Below are 12,775 nucleotides of genomic sequence, written 5' to 3'. Positions count from 1 at the left end.
ACCATTTTTTAAATATATTGATACCTAAGTGAAATAAACTAGACACACAGGGTTAGATATTGCTTGATTCCACTGGCATAAATATACAGAATAGGCAAATAAATAGAAACTGATTAAATAGTGGTTATCTGGGCCTGGACTAAGGTGAGAGGAAAGGTGGAGTTTTGTAGTTATTGCTTAATGAGTAGAGTTTCTGTTTGGGGTAATGAAAAACATGGAAATAAACAGTAGTAATGGTTGCCTCCCTCACTGTGCCCCTGCAAAAACAAACAAACAAACAAACAAATAAACCCTCTTGTATACAAGTCTTACCTTTTAAACCTAGAGAAACATATCCAAGGATTACAATAATCCAAGACTGACTGGTTTGGCATTACTGTAAATAGAATACAATTTATGTTTAAAAAAACTTGATTGTAAAAATAGAATGTCCCTGAATCAAAGGAAATAGTACATTGTATGAAAATGAATATATAATAAATTGTCTATTTTATTAGCCTTCTAAACATCACTATTCCATTATGAAACACCTAGACGTGAGAAAATTAAGTTTAGCTATTTTTGATATTTTCATGAGCTTTATACATAATTTCATGAATGTTACACATAACTAAGTTTTCTTACTAGGAAAGTTTATGGTACTTTTTAGGACAAATGCCATTTAATATTTTTTGTTACTTGTGATGTAAACATTTTGACATACCAATCAAATCCACACCATTTTCCCCATCTCCGGATGCCTATGTGGACTTCTTCCTTTACAGCGCAGGACTGCAGATGTTTTCTCTAAAGGACCAGATAAGTATTTAGCCTTTGTGGGCTATATTAACAATTATAGTAAATTTCTGGCACCCAATTTTAATGACTATGGGCTACTACTGAATTCAAGTTAATTGAACCCAGGTTTAGGTTGACCAAATAGGCATGTTCAGGTCTAATCCCAGGTGATCTAATCTCTGCAATAACAATACCATTGAACTCTTAAATCCTGAGTGAATGCATCCAGAGCCAGCATTCCTAGGTATGAAGGAATGAAGATAGAAAATATATTAATGTCCCACAACTATCATGATCCCTGGTTATACCAGAGGATGCTCAGCAGTACAGATGGGATCTGGATACACAGGGAATCTAGGACAGATGAACCCCTCAGGACCAAGGGGGACAGTGGCGATATCGGGAGGGAAAGTGGGTAGAGAGGGCGAACCAATCTCAGGGATCTGCATATAACCTCTCTGGGTATGGGCAACAGGAAAGTGGGAGAAGGGAGATGCCACCGGGCAGTGTAAGATAAGATCAAATAATAATTTATAAATTATTAAGGGTTCATGAAGGAGCGGGGAGGGGGGGGAAATGAGCTGATTCCAGGAACCCAAGTAGAAGGCGAATTTTGAAAATGATGAGGGCAACGAATGTGTAAGTGTGCTTTACACAATTGATGTATGTATGGATTGTGATGAGTTGTATGAACCCCAATAAAATGATTTAAAATATAAATGTTGCTTCAAGAGGACTACAGGGTGTATAGAGAGGGATACAGGGCATATCAGAAAATACAGCTCGAGCTGAAGGAGCAGAAAGGAAGCATTGAAACCTGTTGTCTCAGGCCTCTGATCTGTTGGTGCTTTCTGTTGGCAGAACTTGGCTGCACGTGAGTTATTTGGGAGTCTAAGTGGTATGGGCTATAGGAGTAAGCCTTGAAAACTGAGTTATTTGTGAACAAAGAATGGCAGAGAATGAATCTGAGGGCAGGAGACAGGCAACTAACTGGCACAAATATTTCTAAATATTTCAGTTAAGTGGAAAGAGTCCCCAGTTGAGATGTGAGCTAATGGGTCATTATGTAATCATATGTATTAGTAGAAACCCATTGCCATTGAGTTGATTCCAACTCAAATTTCTAAAATATCCTGCTTAGCTCCACCTCTGGAATCTTTTTTCTCCTCCAGACCCTGAAAGTTGAGAGGTTCTCAGATTATAGGTCAATTTATTTAAGACTTTGAAGGGAGAGTAAAGATCCTGGGTTTAAGATACATTGCTGTATTATATACTTTAAAATCTTATGTTTACTGGTTTGAAAACCCATTTGTAACATCATTTTGTTAGGAAATACCTTTAAAATCTCAAATGAGATTTTTAAAATGAACTTTTGAAATATGCACTACTTTTAAAAACACATTCATAGAACTAGAGCTAAAAGCAGAGTTTCTGCCAAATGAAAGTTATATATAAGTGTTCTGCTACACTCCCTGTAGATGCCAAAAGATTTGACATTTCAATGAGATGTTTCATGCTTATGCAACAGTCAGAAACTACAAGATTTAAAGTGCAATATGTAGAGATTGACCCAAATGGTTTATTTTCTTGACATTTTATGTAATTGTAGTTATACGTTCATTTCATGGAGCACCATGCCTTGCCTCATGTTACCCATATCAAAACTTGAGTCTTGTTCAAGAGGGATCTTCGGGCATTTGTGCTCAGCACTGCTAATGTTAAAGTTCTGCCAAGTGCTCTTCACAAAATATCTAATTTAACTCCAGATTTCTGTGTGGTATCATTATTCCCAGTTTTCCTAGTAGGAAACTGAAGCTTGGAAAGTTTGAGCAATGTACTAAAAGTCAGAACTAGCTGAGCCAGGAATCTTCTTATCCACCGCTTTAACAGTTTGCCAGTCTCACACCAAAGACTCACACTCATTCGTACTTCGAATGTGAGCTATTCAGGGAAAGGGATGGTCCCTAACTCTTAGAACCTTTCCTGTCTGTCCTCTTCTGGTAAGTTTAGGTCAAACCTCAGTGATAGAAATCAAATAATTTAACAACCATTTTGCTGCTCTAGTGACTTTTAAGTATAAAAATAAACACTGAAAGGTAATATTTCATAGTTAATATTTAACAATAAAAGGTACACAAAACTAGATTGTTTTGAATTTTAAAATGTTAATGAAAGTTATTATAATACCTGATCAAAAAACAGTAAAGCTGTTGAGATATTTCTATATTGATTCTTGATTAGTGTCCTCATTTTCAATATTTATTTTCTGTTTTCTTGGCATCGTTAGCTGTGTGATTTATCCTTAACCACCTTTTCAATGCAGGAGTAGGATCCTTTTCCCTTAGAGGCAGGCCAATTAGACAATAGTTACTGTATTTGATATATCAGAATAATATATTATCTCCCTGAATATATTATATTCATATTTTTAACAAAAAAACCCTTCTGAACTTACAGCAATTGTTCTGACCATATTTTAGCTCTTTGAACATTTTCAGGGATTACATAATTCACTCAATTATCTCCTGGGAATTGGGGTGTGACACGAATGACAATGCACCCTCTGGTTGTTTGGGACTTTTCCCTTTATGTTTGTTTACTCAAGGGAATAAAAATGTAGTATTTAATCAAAAGTATAATGAGTCTGTGGAATGAATAAATAAATATGTTAAGCATGTTAATGTTGATAGGTGTACATGAAGTCGGTTCTGACCCGTCAACCTTATGCACAACAGAACAAAACAATACTTTGTCCCGCACCATCCTCACAATTGTTCCTATGTTTGAGACCACTGTTGCAGCCTGTAGCAATTCATCTCTTTGAGGCCCTTCCTCTTTTACGATCCTACTTTACCAAACATGATGCCCTTATCTAAGGTTTGGTTTCTCATGACAACACGTTCAAAGTATGTAAGCTAAGGTCTCGCCATCCTTGCCTCTGAGGAGCACTCTGGCCATACTTCTTCCAAGACAAGGTGGTTTTTCCTTTTAACAGTCCATGATACTTTCAGCATTCTTCTCCAGCACCACAATTCAAATTACAAGCATAGTTCCATCTGAATCTTTTATATCTATAAACAGAATAAACATATACCATATACATATAACCAAACCAAACCAAAATCACTGCCAAAGAGTCAATACTGACTCTCAACGACGCACTGTGGGTTTTCAAAGCCCAGTCTGTCTTCCTACAAGCTGCTGGTGAGTTCGAACTGCCAACCATGCGGATCATAGTGCAAGGTGTAAGTAACCATTACACCACCAGGGGTCCTTTGAAGTGTTCATGAACGTTGTAAGAATGAGCATGTAATCTAAAACTTGATTTCTACATTGGCTGGTTGCATAGCCACCCACTTAGAGAAAACCCTGATTCACAAGTGGCAATTTATCCCATTGCTGAGCTCAACTGAAAATTAGGTATTGTCTGAATCCGGTTGAATCCCACTCCTGGTCAAACCCAAAATAATTCTACCTCACAGTGACCTTCTGGGACAGTAGAACTGCCTTTTTAGGTTCCACGACCTTAAATCTTAATAGGTGATATGCTTTATTTGTCTCCCCGCGGAGCAACGTATAAGTTTGAACCTGCTGACCCAGCGGTTAGCAGCTCAATGCGTAGCCCACTAAGTCACTAAAACTCCTTCGATTATGTCAGTGGTTCTCAAATTTGAGTGTGCAAGAAGAGATCCCCTGGAGGGCTTGTTGAATGGCGTACCTGATCCTGCTGAGCTGGGGACCACATTGAGAACTACTGCTTCGACATTATAACCTTAGAAATACAAAAACTGGTCAAACAGTGATAACTTCTTGCTTTCGAACTCTATGCTTAGCTTTCCCCCAGCAACTGCCCCTAAATTGTGTGTTCTGAAACAACATATCGAACACCCAATCTGCGATTTATGGTAAATCCCAATTCCCCAGCCTCACCCAGGGAGGGGCAGTTGCGGGGACCAAACTCGGACTGCTCGGCGATCCATTGCTTTCGCTGCCCTCCTGGCTTCCACCACGCCCTAGACTCGCGGACCTTGGCCACGCCCCCGTGGGCCAGGCTTTGGGCGGGCCCTCCGGGCTGCTCCGCCCACACGCTGATTCTGGAGGCCGCGCCAGGGAGAGGCGTTGCTGCTCGAGCAGTGGATGCGAGACGTGGCTCCAGAGCGGAACCACCATGTTGGACTTCGCGATCTTCGCCGTTACCTTCTTGCTAGCGTTGGTGGGAGCGGTACTCTACCTCTACCCGGTAACGCCGCCTACACCCCCCAGGGGCCAGCCGCCGCCTCAGCTTCCCTCCAGTCACGACGCCTTCCCGCCGAGGGCCGTTAGGGGCGGGTTGCCGTCCGGGGCTGCGGCGTGGTCACGTGACGTCAGGTCGGGCGCGCTCGGGGCGTCGGCGTGGGCGACGCGGCGACGCCGTGTCGGGGGCAAAGGTCTCGGGGCTCCTGGCACGGATGGTCTCAAAAAGCTTGGGCTCAAGTTCCATTTGCTCGCGTGTCGCGGAGAGAGCCCCCCGGCGCCACTCCTTCCCTGTCCCGAGGACTTCACTGCGGGCTTACGTTTAACCACCTTTCTGCTCTCTGCCCTCTGCTTCTGCCTCTGGGTCTGCCCCTCCCTGGGGTCCGAAGCCCGCCACTCCCTGGCCGGGGCTGCAGGGACCGAGGCACGGCGGCGTTGTGGGAAGGGCCGCGGGCGGCTCGGCCACTCTGTCAACTTGACTCGGTGCCTGTTTCTGAATCTCCCGCGTCCCGCCTGCCTCTACTGGCCTTAGCCTCCGAGAAGGGTGGTGAGAACCGGGGAGCTGAGGCACCGAGAGGCCCCGCGGAAACCTCTTCAGCGCCGGGGGGTGCATGGGTAGCGAAAGCAAGGCATTCCAGAGTTTTAAGTACCTCTGTGACAATTACAGCTTCGCTTCAGGGCTGGTATAGTGGATTAGGAGGTCTAGTGTAGCGACAGAATCTTGGACTTCTGGGTTACTTTATAGCGAACCAAACCTTGAGTAGTCCCATGTCTGGAATTTAAAAAAATTAGTTTTGTCCTATGCTTCACATTCGGCAGTGAGTTTAAGTGATGAGTTCCCTTCTGGTTGGGGGAAATATAAAATATAAATATAAAATCTTTAGCATGTTAGGTGATGTTAACCACGAAGAAGCAAAATAAAGTGTAGGAGTATTTTTAGTTGGATCATCAGAAGATAGGAGAGGAGACGTGAAGAAGAAACAAACCATTCCCACGTCAGAGAAATGAGTGTCTCTGGAGAAGGAGCAGAAAATCCTGGGGAAACAAGGCTGGTGGGTTCCTAGAAAGGAGATGAATGTAATTTAGGAGTCAGTTGGGAAAAAGTAGGAAATAAGTCAGAAAGATGAGACAAAGGAGTGTGTTTTAAATGGCCTTTTAGGTCTTGAAGGACTTAGCTTTTCTGTCCCTTTGGCTTTCAACTTAGAACTGACATGCAAAATGCAAAAGAATTAAGTTTGTATCTATTACATCTTAAGAATTGCTCAGGCTTTTATGTTGTGAATAGGCTGTGGTCCTGGGACAGAGGGAAAGCAGGAAGATGAGAGAATGGCGAGAAAGGGTGTTAACTTGCACTACTTGCTGTTATTATTATTATTGTGAGAAATGGATTTAACCTGGACCAGAAGCAGGGAAGGTGGTAAGAACTGGTTCATTGTGAAGACTGAGCCAACTGGATTGCCCTATAGTTTGAAAGTGGAGTCTTACCAACAAGTAACAGAGTTTTTAGTGTATCTGGAATAAAGAATTGTTGACTGCAGGGAGCAGAAGGGTATTGTAGGGATTGGTTATATTTTGGTGGAAGACCCTGAAGATTTGTAGACGTTTCTTTTCTAGGTGATAGGATGTGAAAGTTTTGAGTTTAAGCCCAGACTGAGGATATGAATTTGGGAGTTCAGATGTTAATGAAAAGTAACATTCACCCTGGAGTGTGTGCAGGAAGAGAACCACATAGAGGCAGAGGAGGGGCAGCTAGATAAGCAGAAAGCAACCATGCATTTTAAACAACAAAGTAATCTACCGCTTAAGTTGATATAATTGAAGTTACTAACATTAATCTTAAGAGCAGATTCATTTTAATGGTGGTGGGGAAAACCTAAATGGAGTGGGTTTTGGGAGATCAAGTTGTAGATGACTCTTTATAGAGTTTTCAGTGGGTTGACCCCACTAGGGAGGGAAGTGTTTTGTTTGTTTTTTTTTTTTTGGGGGGGGGAGTGGTTTTTAACCGTGCAGTATTCCCTTGTTTGTTGGAATGGCTGTGTCTTGGTCCATATGCAGGTTCCACATGAGCAGTGTTCTGTAAGACCCCCATTCTTCTCAATGTTATCCACAGTTATTACGTACACAGTTGAATAGTCAATAACGTGCAGTCAATAACTTGCATGTGAACATTTTTTATAGTCTCAGTTTTCTAGCTTGATAGAGGGTTTTAAAATTTTGTTTATAATTATGAAAATACAAAGCCTAATGATTTACAGTTGTACAATAGGAAAATGATTAAACAGTTCTAGCAAAATGATAGAATATAGTTTAGTCTTTTAAGTGTTCAACTAAATATTGATTAATTATTGTTAAGTTTAAAAACAGGCAGAGTTTCAAATATATCTCCAATGACATATTTATCAGATATATTGATAACATTCAGAATTAATTAGGGTTTTTTCCACTGTATGTTTTTTCCTATAGTTTTAGGATTATTTAGTGAAATATTTTCATTATAAAATTAGTATGTGCTCAAAAAAAATTAGTATGTACTTAATGTAAAATTTTAAAAAGCACTGATCCTGAATCCTAGTACAAAAGTGTATAAAATTTTCCTCCTTTCAATTGGTGCTTTAGCCCTGGCCTGGGACAGCAGGTCCCAGAGTCAAGGGCTGTAAACCGGTGAAACCAGGGCCTGTTTCTGGCAGGGCAGACGTGCCTTGTGCCGGCCACTTCTCTCGGGACTGAGTTGCCAGCTGGTGCTATGTCCCAAGAGCCATAAGTGGGGGAAAGGGTTGGGTCATAAGGGAAGTCTGGTCTAGAGATCTGATTTTTAGCCTTCTTTCCCAGCTGTTGCCCCTCCGGTTATTTATTTGCTTAGTGCCAGAGGGCATGGCAGGGAGTTGTTCCTGATTTTTAATAAATCCTGAGTTGTATTTTTAAAAAATTTCATAGTTTACTATTAAGGGTTCTCCCCTTAACAATTTGATTTGGATTATTATATTATTAAATGTATTTTTATACCAGAAACCTCACTCACTATATGGTATTGATAATAATGAATTTGCATTAAAACAAAAGTTGATACTGTATATTTTGATTAATTGTATCACTAGAAATAACACTGGAATGAAATTATTAAATAGATATTGATCAAGTGTGTGTGTGTGTTTGGTTTTAAGCCAAACTATAGGTAACTTGGACCAAAGAAAAATGTGCTTGATTTATACATTATTTCTATGAAGTGGATATAAAGGTTTATCAACACCTTAGTTTGACTTAAAGGAAAAATGGTAAAAGAGAATTCTTTTTCTACAAAGAAGGTTTTAGAATTTTATTTTAACATAGAAATAATTCCTTAGATTCAACTGAATTATAAACTCTCTTTGAAGTTCTTGTGAAACACATGTGAATGTTTCAGTCTATGGCAATTTCTTATAGTAGGCTTTTATTTATTTATTTTTCTTTAAGGCTTCTAGACAAGCTTCAGGGATTCCGGGAATTACTCCAACTGCAGAAAAGTAAGTAATTGTTTCTGTGGAATCAAGTTGAGCCTACCATTTGTTTATTGTTTCCAAATGAAATAATATTTTTAGATTGCTCAGTTTCTGTAATTTAGTTACTCTAAATTTATTTTGGGGCATATAACCTAATTAAGAACAGAAAGGGGGGCCTGGGTAAATCAAAACTTTTCATTGCTGTCATTTTCCGTAGCCTGGGAAATTAGGAATGGAGGGCCAGGATAGGAAGACTGATGGTTATCATTAGACTGACATGCCTTACTGTCTTAGAATGAGGTGTTTCAGAAGTTGGATAGTTTTCCAATGTTTTCACAAGTGTTCCTGTCTAGCTTTTTTTTGTTTTGTTTTAAGTGTTGGCAGTTTAAAAATTATCAGCTAATCCTTATCTATATAACTATAGAAACAGTATGAAGTCAAGTAAAGTTGAGTTTTGGATTTTTTTTTTAATTTAGGGTTAGTGTGTGTGTTAGAGTTAAATTTAGGGTTTGGGCTGGGTGAAGGTTAGGGTTAGGGTGAGAGTGGATGTGGGTGAGGATTAGGGTTAGGGTTAATGTGAGGGTGAGGGTTAGGTTAGGATTAGGGTGAGGTTGTGTGTTAGACTTCATTTTAGGGTTAGATTTAGGGTCAGGGTGTGTGTTAAACTTAATTTTGGGTTTAGGGTTACAGTTAGGGTTAAGGTTAGGGTTAGGGAGTGTGTTAGACTTAACTTTAGGATTAGGGTTAGAATTAGGGAATATGTTAGACTTAAATTGAGGAATAGGGTTAAGGTGAAGTTAGGGTTCAAGTTTCAGATTTTATAGTAATTTGTATTGCATCTGTTGACTCAGTTAATTCAGAGTCAAGTATTGGTTTTCTGATTTTTCCAACTGAAATGAATTTTTTGTCAAATGGTCTTTTCTCAGAGATGGCAATCTTCCAGATATTGTCAACAGTGGAAGTTTGCATGAGTTCCTGGTTAACATGCATGAGAGATACGGGCCTGTGGTCTCTTTCTGGTTTGGAAGGCACCTCGTGGTTAGCTTGGGCACAGTTGATGTCCTGAAGCAGCACATCAATCCCAATAAGACATGTAAGTTTAATTTTCTTTCCAATCAGCTAACCCTTGTTTCTTAAGCATAGTATCTAATGAAAACCCCTGCATTGTTATTATGTAGGGATGTTGTTGTTAGCTGACAGAGAGTCAACCTTGATTCTGGGGGACCTACGAACAAAATGAAATGCTACTTGGTGTAGTGTCATCCCACAGTCACCAACATGACTGAGTCCACTGTTGAGGGTTTGTGCTAGTCCATTCCCTCTGTACCTTCTGGTGTTCTCTAGGGCTTGATCCCTCTTGGTGATGGTCCCAAAACAAACACATAAGATAGTATTCTGTGATTTATAAGGTTTTCATTGGCTAATTGTCAGAAGTAGATCCCCAGGCCTTTCTTCTGAGTCTGTCTTTGGAAGTTCTGGTGAAGCTCCTTTCTACCATGGATGACTCCGGGGTATTTGAAATACTGGTGGCATGACTTCCAGCGTCATAGCAACACACAAGCCGCCACAGTACAAGAAACTGGTAAATGAGTGGTCGTAGATAGGACAACCAGAGAAGAATCGATGCATTTGAATTGTGCTGGTGAAGAATATTGAAAGTACCCAGGACTGTCAGAACAACGAACAAATCTACTTTGGAAGAAATACAAGAATGAAAGCAGCTGAGAACGGCAAGACTTTGGATTTGCTATCAGCAGAAACTGGTAGTCCCTGGGAAAGGACTCCTGCTGGGTGAAGTAGAAGCTCCGCAGAAAAGACGACGACGTGCAAGGAGATGGATTGGCGCAGTGGCTGCGACAGTGGACTGAAACATGGAAACAGTTGTGAGGATGGTGCAGGATAGGCTAGTGTTTGGTTTTAATGTGCATGGCGTTGCAGTGAGTCAGCATCCGCTCGATGGAGCCTAACATCAGACTAGGAGTAACTAATATATTGAATGGGTCATACTATGTGCTAGACATTGAACTAAATTAGTCTTTAATAGTCATTAACTCATTCAAGACAAAATACTGTGTATCTTTTTTCTCTTTAATTTATGGGTTTGTAATGAAATTGTAATACAAATTCTAACAGGATTTTCTTTGTAAACTGAAAAAAATAATTCCACAGTACATCTAGAAAGTAAATGGACATGAACAACCAGGAAAAGCCTAAAAAGAATACACTGAGGGGAATAAATGTGCCATCAAGTAGTTAGTGTATCAGAAATCTAGAGTAAATGAAAGATATACTTTTTTTTAATGGAACGCTTTGTGAATTTGTGTGTCATCCTTGCGCAGGGGCCATGCTAGTCTCCTCTATCATTCCGATTTTAGTCTATGTGCCGTCAAAGCAAGCACAGGAAATCACCCCACACCCCAGGGCAAAAGCCTTTTTTTTTCGATCCTTTAATTGGGGGCTTGTGCAATTCTTAATCATCACAATCCACACAGCCATCGTGTCAAGCACATTTATTCATTTATTGCCATCATCATTCTCAAAACATTTGCTTTCTACTTGAGCCCTTGGTATCAGCTTCTCATTTTTCCCCCTCCCTCTCTGTTCCCACCTCCCGAAATCATACTTTTATCATCCAGTACAATAAAAAGCACCTTAGAGAAGCTGAGAGGTGAAAAAAGGTTGTCCACCAGTGAATCTGTGATGAACTATTGATACCTTTATCACGTAGTAAATAATTACTATATTTTCTAAACTAAAAAGGCACCATGGAAAAGTTTTAAGGGAAATAGGAAAACTGTTTACCACATATATAACTATAAATAAACACTTTTACATACACACACATAATCTAATGAAACACCATTGAAGAAAAAGCCAAAAATAGATGATTTAAAGAGAATAAATGCAAATGGCTAATAAACAAAAGATTTTTAACCATAATAATCTATGGGTTACAAATAAAAATGGGTTTTTTTTTTCTCTAGAATGCTCACAGTTTCTCTGAGTGTTGAGGTGGAAGATGAACTTTACTTCCGTCATATTTTCTTATATTGTCTACATTTTTTTTTACATTGAACATGTGCCTTTTTGGTGAAAGCAGTATAATCATTAAACTTAAAATGACAAAATCTAAATAATTTTAACTGTAATATGTGTACTGTGTAATAGTGAACACATATAAATGTACCCATTTTGTCTTAGGCCATGAGAGGGTACCCCCCAAAATAACCGGAATTTTCTTTCAAAGCTATATATTTAAATTTTCTAACAAAACAACCTTATCACCTTCAAAGTACTCTCCATTACACCTAATATATTTGTCAAATCTGTGACACAGTTTTTGAAAACATTTTCAAACTCATGTATTTGGATGGCTGACAGCACCTCCCTCGTTTTTTCTTCTCCTCTTAGACATTATTGTCAAATTGCTGTCCTTTCATGTCTCTGTTCATTCATGGAAACAAAAAGAGGTTCCACAAGAGCGAGGTCAGATGAGTAAGGTATGTGGGACAAAAGAGGCATGCTGTTTTTGTTTTTTTTTTGCCAAAAACTGGCACACTGAGATGGCTGCGTGAGCAGGTGCATTGTTGTGGTGGCAAAACCAGTCCCCTGTCTGCCACAAATCAGGTTTTTTTTGGTCATACACTGTTATGCAATCTTTTTAGAACCTCTAAATAGAAAGCTTGATTAACAGTCTGACTGGTGGAATGAAGTTCAAGTCGACATTTTCATCTGTCCAGGAAGTTGACAATATCCTCAATGAGGTTTGTCATATCAAATGACATTTCACCATTTTTGACATGAGAAAACCACTCATACACTTGAGTTTTTCCCATTGTGCTGTCCTTAGCAGCAGTGTTTAATTAGCATCACAGTGGTTTCTGTGTTTCTTCAGCATACCCGCTCCCCACAGCAGGAAACACAGTTTCATAGCCACATGCCTCTTAAATTGGTCATCACAAAAAATGAGGTTCGAAGTAGTCAATTGGACACCCCGTCAGAAGGGCCACAAGCACCGACAAAACACACAACCTTCCTCTAGTTCTTTAATGCTTCCTTCTCCCCCACTATCATGACCCCAATTCTATCTTACAAATCTCGCTATACCAGAACATGTATACTGGTACCGATAAGAGGTTGCAACACAGAGAATCCATAACAGATAAACCTCTCAGGACCTATTAGGGGATTAGTAATATGGGGAAGGTGGGAGGGGGAATAAGGGGGAATCAATTACAATAATCGACATATAGCCTGCTTCCCAGAGGGACAGACTGCAGAGAACTAGA

At 39.8% G+C, this 12,775-nt stretch overlaps 1 protein-coding gene and 1 non-coding gene across 7 annotated transcripts in view; one reads left to right on the top strand and one right to left on the bottom strand.

Moving 5' to 3' along the window:
- Nucleotides 1-4,864: 4,864 nt before the first annotated feature.
- Nucleotides 4,865-12,775, top strand: part of CYP20A1 (cytochrome P450 family 20 subfamily A member 1) — a 51,920-nt gene continuing 44,009 nt past the window's right edge. For 3 of the 6 annotated variants that reach the window (XR_012779378.1, XR_012779377.1, XM_075530009.1), the window contains exons 1-3: nucleotides 4,865-5,017; nucleotides 8,461-8,510; nucleotides 9,413-9,579. Coding sequence is in view for 4 of the 6 variants with exons in the window: in XM_075530009.1 (XP_075386124.1) it covers nucleotides 4,946-5,017; nucleotides 8,461-8,510; nucleotides 9,413-9,579 (289 nt within the window). In the remaining 2 variants the exon portion in view is untranslated. The other 3 variants (XM_075530011.1, XM_075530012.1, XM_075530010.1) reach the window with 3 other exon arrangements.
- Nucleotides 10,781-10,885, bottom strand: LOC142425130 (U6 spliceosomal RNA). Its single transcript, XR_012779502.1, has one exon. It is a non-coding gene; the product is annotated as a U6 spliceosomal RNA (small nuclear RNA).

The sequence above is a fragment of the Tenrec ecaudatus genome, chromosome 13, assembly GCF_050624435.1.
Source record: "Tenrec ecaudatus isolate mTenEca1 chromosome 13, mTenEca1.hap1, whole genome shotgun sequence".
Taxonomy (NCBI): domain Eukaryota; kingdom Metazoa; phylum Chordata; class Mammalia; order Afrosoricida; family Tenrecidae; genus Tenrec; species Tenrec ecaudatus.
Note: the sequence above shows the minus strand (reverse complement) of the source record. Positions and strands in the feature narration are given on the sequence as shown.